The 8298-nt window shown below is 40.0% G+C and overlaps 1 protein-coding gene across 3 annotated transcripts in view; it reads left to right on the top strand.

The window, feature by feature from the left end:
- LOC123128677 (anaphase-promoting complex subunit 4) overlaps window positions 1–7903 on the top strand; it is an 8836-nt gene extending 933 nt beyond the window's left edge. Inside the window, exons 2-19 of one of the 3 annotated variants that reach the window (XM_044548739.1) lie at window positions 733–844; window positions 1696–1787; window positions 2408–2491; window positions 2696–2935; window positions 3220–3300; window positions 3388–3527; window positions 3865–4025; window positions 4114–4214; window positions 4295–4369; window positions 4859–5038; window positions 5239–5321; window positions 5405–5494; window positions 5888–5992; window positions 6191–6329; window positions 6491–6703; window positions 6789–6938; window positions 7169–7250; window positions 7323–7903. In XM_044548739.1, coding sequence (XP_044404674.1) covers window positions 733–844; window positions 1696–1787; window positions 2408–2491; window positions 2696–2935; window positions 3220–3300; window positions 3388–3527; window positions 3865–4025; window positions 4114–4214; window positions 4295–4369; window positions 4859–5038; window positions 5239–5321; window positions 5405–5494; window positions 5888–5992; window positions 6191–6329; window positions 6491–6703; window positions 6789–6938; window positions 7169–7250; window positions 7323–7429 — 2235 coding nt within the window. In that variant the 3' untranslated portion in view covers window positions 7430–7903. Of the gene's footprint in view, window positions 1–732; window positions 845–1695; window positions 1788–2407; window positions 2492–2695; window positions 2936–3219; window positions 3301–3387; window positions 3528–3864; window positions 4026–4113; window positions 4215–4294; window positions 4370–4858; window positions 5039–5238; window positions 5322–5387; window positions 5495–5887; window positions 5993–6190; window positions 6330–6490; window positions 6704–6788; window positions 6939–7168; window positions 7251–7322 lie in introns of all 3 variants that reach the window. The other 2 variants (XM_044548740.1, XM_044548741.1) reach the window with 2 other exon arrangements.
- Window positions 7904–8298: the final 395 nt, after the last annotated feature.

Below are 8298 nucleotides of genomic sequence, written 5' to 3' on the forward strand. Positions count from 1 at the left end.
CTTCTGCATCGTCCCTCCCCTCCCCTCCCCGAATTAGTGCAGGTCAGAAAGTCCCCTCTACCCCCGCAGCGGCGACTCGGGTGGCCGAAAACCTAGGCCCGCCGCCGGCCTTTCCTCGTCCCTCTCTCCTCCTCGTCGCCACCAGAGGGGTCCGCCGGCTCGCTGCGTGGGCTCCGGTGAAGGTGGTGGCGAGGATCTCTCTCGCGGGGTGGGCTTCGGACACGAGGCGGCGGCCTCACGGGAGGACGCGGGTGGATTTGGGCTGGTAATCCAGGGGTGGCCGCACCCTTGCCGCATGCCAACCGTTTGCCGAAATTCCTAAGAGGGCTGGGCCGGGACCTAGTGGTTCCCTACTGTCACTTCGTGCGGCTGAGAGGGGTTTTGGCTGGGATTTAGCGGTGGATCGATTCGTCTGACCTAAACACTATCAGGAACCGCGCTATTTTGATAATCTGGAACGGCAAACACCATATTTGTTTATCGAGTTTAGCTTTGGCATTTGCACCCAGTGATCCATTTTCCAGCCCTTAAGACATGCTTGATTCATCCGATTTCTATTCTATACCCTATTCAGCAACATTCAGCTATATAGACCCGACAGTTAGCGCTGCTTAATATTTGACATCTTTATGTATTGCGTGCACCTTTTCCATTTTCTGTTATTTATTTATTATAGATTCATATTAATATGGTCCATTAGTAATTGTCTTACACATGTTCTACTATTGTTAGATAAAATTGGCAGAGTGGAACCCAGAGAAGGATCTGCTTGCTATGGTTACTGATGACTCCAAGGTTCTCCTCCATCGCTTCAATTGGCAACGGCTGTGGACTATATCCCCTGGTTGCTACCCTCCCACCCCTTGGTGCTCATAATAAAAACGATGAGCCATCTATCAAATTATTATTTTTTCTTTCTTTTTAAATGCCAAAAAACAAATATAGTTATAGACAATTCCTCATGTTCGGTATGTTCAAAGAAGTACATGTCTTCTGTTGAGGTGCACCTTGTCTATTCAACAATAAGTACATAAGCACATATTTTGCAGTCGTATCCTAAGTAAAAGCCAGATGCTTTGGCAATTTGTGTTTAGAAGAAGTGAGATCCCTGCTCCATGACAAACTTCACAAGCTGAGAACACTGTCCGTTTTCTGTGTAGTCTTATTATACTTGCACCCTTAGGGCCTATTTGGAATGCAGGATTCTAAAAAAGGCAGATGCCATGACTTCCTGGATCTTACAGGAACTTGCAAACATGTCTCTTTAGACTTCCACAAAAAGTTTGCTGGAATTTGAAGATAGAGAATGTGCATACAGGACACAGAATAATTTTCATAGGGTCTAACCCCGAGATCCTTTAAAATTGGGATGTTGGAGAGCAACCCATATAATTTTTTGGTGGTCCCATTCCTTCGATCCAAAGGGCTTCTATTCAAAAGTAATCCTATGGATTGAAATCCTACAAAAATCGTATAAAAATCCTTTAACCCATGGGAAGAGCTGGCAGATCCGACATCGGCACTGGATAATGGATCACCTGGCGATAGCCGAACTTCGAAAATGAGCCTTTTCTTTTCCTTCCTCAAAATGCAAGGGGCCCTTGATGTATGCTTTCTCAGTAGTTGAACTGACAGCATCTGTTTTCAAGTTAAAATGGTAGCAGGCACTAAAATAGTAAAATGCTTATTTTTCAGGGAAGTGCATCACATCAATTTGCTGGAGCCCTGATGGTAAAATAGTAGCACTTGGTACAGAAGATGGTTTTGTTCTTTTGCATGATGTGGAGGTGTGTATGCTGAAAGCAATGGGTAGAAACTATTGATGGCTTCTTTTTTGTTGCCAGACTATCTTTTCATACTTCATGCAAACCTGAACTCTGCATGGTTCCTTATAATTTGCTAATGGCACTGTTCTCATTTTGGCCTTCATAACTTTGGACTTTTATGTATGGAATTATTAGGAGATCACTGGGGGCACATGCTCCCAAGGACCTCTGAGACAACTATGTGCATACATAAAGAATATGGATCTTCCCATAAAAAATTGTGTCTCAGTAATATAATGAAGTGGTTAGTTGATGCTAAAACCAAACACATTGATACAGCACATTCGAATTGCTTTATTTTCTGTTGAGCACCATTTCGAATTTGCAATCTGTTGCAGTTTCATCGTAACTGAATTTGCAATATCATTTTTTATCACTGTGTGTTAGTAGTTATTATAAAAACTCCTTATATGATCTCGAAGGTTGTAACATAAGTACATAATCTATTTTATGTTTTGACTCTGTGCAATTTGTGATTTTTGTATTACACAAACAATCATGCATGCTATTACAGTTTACTTGTTACTTCTATTTACTTTACCACTTCGTGTATGTATAAATAACATGAGTGCTAATTGCAGAATGGGAAGATGTTACGAAGTATAAAATCTCATGATGTTGCCATCGTATGTCTGAATTGGGCAGAAGACGAACCACTATCAAGGGTATATTTATTCCCTTGAAAAACATTTACTATATTTACTCAAGATATTATTTGTTAAATCACATATAGCTTGCATCTTATTGAAAATTATTCAGTGAAGCTTGCAACCGGAGATGATCAACTGCTTGAATTTTGCACTTACTGAGAATAGTATAGGGTTTCAGTGGAAAAGTTCCTTACTAGAGCCCTCTGCTAATTACTGCAGACTGACAAGGAAGACTTGTTATCTTATGAAGACCGCACTACACGTTTCTTTCCTCCTGCTCCCGTGATGCCTAGGATAGGCGGGCTCAATTCGGGAGATACTGGTCTTGCAGATGAGAATGAAGAAGCCATTCAGGCATTTTCAAGTGCTTCGTGTCAACGTTTTAATATTCTGTGCACTGGTGATAAAGATGGTTGCATTTGCTTCAGTATTTTTGGAATATTTCCAGTTGGAAAGATAGTAAGTAAACACAATAACTGAATGCTCTACATTTACAGTCAATATAATCAGCTATGCATGCTTTCTTCTGATTCTCAAGGTTGTTCTTATCATTAATACTCTTTTGTTACTTTGACAGCAAGGCTCGTATACGTTAACAGTAAATATGATATTATGAAATAGTTATTTCTGCAATATTTTTACGATCTATGGATATTGACAGACTGTTGCCTACCTTTTGTCTTTGTAAATGATTAGTTCTGGGGCATACCCTGGCAGTAATGAGTTTATTGTTGATATTTCAGAACATAAATAAGGTTCCAATCCATGTACAATCCTCTGGAAAAAGAACTAGCTACCGACTTCAGGATGTTTCCATAAGCAAGGTCATTAATTCTTCACTTCTTAGGTTCTTATGCACGTATCAGTCTGCTGGATATGATATTCTGACCAATAGTTGTTCTTAATATCAGGTCTCTTTATCACGAAATCTCCATCAGTTGGTTCTTCTGTGCTCTGGAAAGCTGATTAATACTGACAACCTTTCTCTCAGTAATGATCTTTCTGTTGGGATACATTGTTTGCACCTTGATACCTCTATCTTTTTCAGCAGGTAATGGCATACCAATTCCATTGCCTTTTAATGCCTTCTGTCCTTGTTCCGATCCCATCTTCTTCTTGTGGTCTTGTATGAAAATAAAAATAGATCCACAAAAGGTGCTAGAATAACACATTCACTGGCACCTAAAAGATTGAACTCTGACACATCCAATTCACCAATCACAACTAATTATTTGGCCAAGTGTAAATATCTTAGGCTTTTGTTGTTTCCCTAAAATATAGCAGCAGTATTTCAGTACTAAAGTTTGTAAGGATATTGACTGCTGTGCTGTTCCTACTAAAATTGAATAAAGATTTTTTTTATTCTGTTTGTCTTATCACCAATAAAGGAAAAATGAGCTACATCAGGTGTCTCAACAAGCGTCAAGTATTCAAGATCTGGTCGAAGTTGCCCGTGCTTCCATATCTATGATGTCCAAACAATGGTCAAATGCTATGAACTTATTTCATGAGAAATTTAGTGCCTTGCCTTCTCTGCTTACTGCCCATGGTATGATTGGTTTATTTTGAAGCCATAACCATCAAGAATCACATACCTTTATTTTTCTACGTTGGTCTAAGTTTTTGGCCGTTTACAGGGATGGAATCTAGCTCCGAGGATGAGTTTATGAGCCTTTTGTTTGGGACACATACAAGTCCGGCTCTACATCAATTTCTAGTCAGCTCCCTTGGTGAAGCGGTATTTATTGCTATTGCCATTACTTGCATACCTTCTTTTCTTAAATAACCTGTCTAAAATTGTTATTTTTTATATGAAAGGGACTCAAGAGGATAGCTAAGACTATTGAAAGTGCTGGAAGAGAACTTCGTATTGTTGTCAGTGAGCATCTTCAGGTCAGCTACTACATAATGATACCAGAGCAACATATTATTGGTACTATTGTCTGTATTTTTGGTTCACTTCTAATGGATACTATAGAGTTTGTTAGGCAGCTTCACGTCTTTCTGCTATAATTAGTTAAGTTGTTAGTGTTTTACTACTCCCTCCGTTCACCTTTGTAAGACCGTTTAGACATTTAAGACAACACCCAAAACAGTTCAATCTCAGCTGTCTAAAACGTCTTATAAAAGTGAGCAGAGGGAGTAGTTAGGTGACTCAGTTATTAAAAACAAAGTTAGTTGACTCAAACCAGGAAGAACTGTTAGTATTGGTAGAATACCACAGTCATGTCTTCCTTTATATCACAACATTAAAGTCGTAGCTCACTAATTGGAGGTCAACCCATCTGGTTTGGCCAGACTAAACATGTGTTACACCTGCAACCTATTTCAAGTTTCTGTAATTGAAATTGAGTTGCTTGCTAATATGTTCTTTATTTATAGCCTGCAGTCGAAATTATTTCATTCAGACTTGCAGAACTGAGAGGCCTTGCGAGATGGCGTTCAAGATTTCAGAACATTGGGTTAGATGAAAAGCTTATGGATGGTGTAACTGAGAGGGTAGGGATGCTAGTTGTGCAAGTTGAGCGCTTTTCAAGGGTTGCAGCTACTGTTCTTTATCTGGTACACTTTTTTTCTTGGTTCATGTTTTCTCAAATTTTGTTGAGAATTGGGACTTGTGTCATCTTAAAATGAGGCTCCTTCCTGAACAAGTGTGCATATCATTTCCCTTTTTTTTTGCATATCCAGTTATGGTTACTGATGATGATGTACCTTTGGTAGTTTATCATGTAGTAACTTTCATTGATCCATTAACTTTCCAGTTCCAAAATTTCTTCAGCTGGGTTTTGAAGTGTGTTAAGATATTGTTAAGTGAACCAACTGATCAAGTTCCATCCACAAACAGGTTTATGTCTTTCTTTCTTATTGTCCTCTTCATTCTCATGTCATGAATTTTGTTATTAACTAGCAGGGGATTATCTTCTGTAGTGAACTTGTGGTGATTTTTCTGAAGTTTCTTCTTGGTAAGGATCCAATCAAGCAGTTACTTGAAACAGATCAGATATTTGAGTGGGATATGTAAGTAGCATGCCAGTTGTTGTTTTATGTTTGCTATTGATTTATTAGACTTTATTTACACTATCTGTATAGTTTTGAAGATTTTTGGTACCTATTTGCAAGTTACTATTCACCATTTATAAACATAAGTGCATGGTTGATCTGGACACGGATGGGTTGTACTGTTGTACTATGGAAGTTTTCGTAGATGCAGTTTTTGTACATGGTTGTGTCTTGGCGTTGCTAACTGCATGGTTTATCTTTAAAGAAGAAACATCATTCCTGCATGTATGTACCTTTGTGGTCTGGACGTTTTTAGCATTGCTTTCATAGTTCGAAGATTTATGGTACCTATTCCCAAGTTGTGATGATGCGTGGCTAACTTATTTAATTGTGTGCAACACACTTCTTCAGTGATACTGCGAAACATGTTGAGCATCTAGTAGTTTTTGGAGGATTTACAGACACAAAGTTTTTGGAAAGGAGTTTGGCCAAGCAGTTTAGCGAGTTGGAAGAAAGGTGAATCATCTAATTGCTTCAAATTATTTGCCAGTACACGTGTCTCGACTCAATGTACTGTCAGTCAAATCTTTGTGTATTCAGTTTCTTCAGACAGAATAACTTTAAACTTGTTCCTTGTTACTTAAAATAACAGTTCCTTCCTTTTGTGAAGCAGTTTTATGCTATGCTAACAACTCTATATCCCATATTTTTTAGCTTGAAGGAGGCTTTCTTGATGCCATTCACCACTGTATCTTCAAAAATACATTGCCAAGGATTGCTTCCTCTTTATCCTGTTACATCGTCCGATGCCTTGTCATCAACCAGTACTCCAGCATCAATTGCGTTCTATAAGGTTTATGTTCTCTTTGGTGATTTCTTCCAACAAACTAATGGTCCTGATGTGAACATACTCATTGCTTATTTCCATGTTTTTCTTTAACTTATTCTGTACATGCTTTGCATTGAGTCCGTGATCTGTCACTTTTCAGAGTCCTAACTGATTACTCAAAATAGCAGGATAAAGATTCTCAGCATAATGCTTCTTCATATAGCTCGACTGACTACATATGCTTCAAGATACCTGATGGATCGTTAAATTTAAGAAATTTCGTTGCTGTGATAAAGGACTTCTGCAACTCATGTAGTACCTCCAACACACCATCACTTTCAGGTTTTCTGTTGCATATACCTGTAGAATACGAGTGTGTTGATCTGTCTCTTTACAAGGTATTCCCTGTTACAATTATTGAGGCAATACTTTGCTTTTGTAAAGCACTTTGCGTATCTTAGAAAAGAAAACGGTTATTCACAGGACAACCAGGTGGTTTTACTACTTAGTGGAAAGTCCAGCTCTGAAAGTGCCGGGAGATCTTGGATGGTTATGCTGCAGACAGAGAACCTCTCTTTTTCACAGCTCTCAAGAACGTTCCCTGCAAATTATTACAATCTCCAAGAATTGGAGGTACGAATTTACTTAAATGAGAACAGTAGGGAGAAACCTACTGAAATAAGTTATACTACACAAAAATAAAGTAGCCATATTAGTAGTAATTAATCGCTGCAACAAGATAAACAAAATTGCACTGGATCTGTAAATTGGTCCATTGACAAGGAGATGCTTGTTGAAGCTGACTTTACTTTTTTTGCTGGCAAATGGTAATAGCGCTAATTTCCTGCCATGAACATGTATAGGCGCTGGAACTCCAATTGGATACAGATTATGGAAAAGTTCGTAGCATCCCTCACCCTTTGTCTACTCCGCTGGCAGTCAGTGGTAGGTCGAGTGTTTATTTCTGCACATGATTTTTAGTTGGTATTCATTTCACATAACGAGTAATGTTTACAGCCTCAAGAGGAGTGGCTTGTGTCTTCTCATCGCGGAGGCATGCTTTGGTCTATATCCTTGATGAGGACGAAGACGAGGATGAAGATGAAGATTCTGAGATGGAGTGACCATGGTAACACCAGCAACTTCAGCTCGCCATGTAGAAGAAAAGATTGTGGAATTGCACTATCCTGTGCTGCAAACAGAGCATGAGTAGCTGCCAGTCACAATGAGCAACCTGCAGTCATGATCACCGGGAGACGTGTTTGATCGCCCAGTTGCTGCAGGAATTCCGTTGCTGCAGCTAAAAGGTGTTGGTACCGGCTTGGTCAGGTCTGAAACCCACATTTCGGGTGTACATCTGCAGAGTGAACTTAGGACGATACTCTGTAAATGGTGGTGTCGCAACAGAAATGTTGTACACCGTACAACTTTGTGTACTGAACCAGCGACAAGTAATATGGATCAGAGTACCTAGTTTTTGCTGTTAATTGTGTGAAGTTGGTGTGTGTGTGTGTGTGTGTGTGTGTCAGTGTGTGTGTGTGTGTTGATAAGTTATTATGCATGGTTGAGCTTTTATGTAACACCAGGACAGGACTGAAGCGAAGTCATCTTGGCATTTGCCAGTTCACTCGTTTCACAGCTTTGAGTTTTTTATTTTTTGAGAATCATCTCAAAAGCGTACTTAGAACAAAGCGGACATACAGTAGCCCATGAGGTCGCGTTTGGCATGGGCCTCGGCCCAAAACAAGGACGCCTGGTTTAGCCACGATAGAATAATCTTTGTGTCCCCCTTTGCGACGCAACCAACTCGAATTGCTCTCGGCCCATTATAATAGCGCCTCCTGTCCGTTCTGCTTTCCCGCGGAGCCCCTCTCCCTCACCGCGTACATCGTCGCCGAGTTCCGATCCCCCCGTACGTAGATCTCGAGAAAGGCGCCGCCCGGCCATCGGTGACGACGAATCAATTCCCCGTCAGCGTGTCCAATCATGTCGT

The sequence above is a fragment of the Triticum aestivum genome, chromosome 6A (genome assembly GCF_018294505.1).
Source record: "Triticum aestivum cultivar Chinese Spring chromosome 6A, IWGSC CS RefSeq v2.1, whole genome shotgun sequence".
NCBI classification, from domain to species: domain Eukaryota; kingdom Viridiplantae; phylum Streptophyta; class Magnoliopsida; order Poales; family Poaceae; genus Triticum; species Triticum aestivum.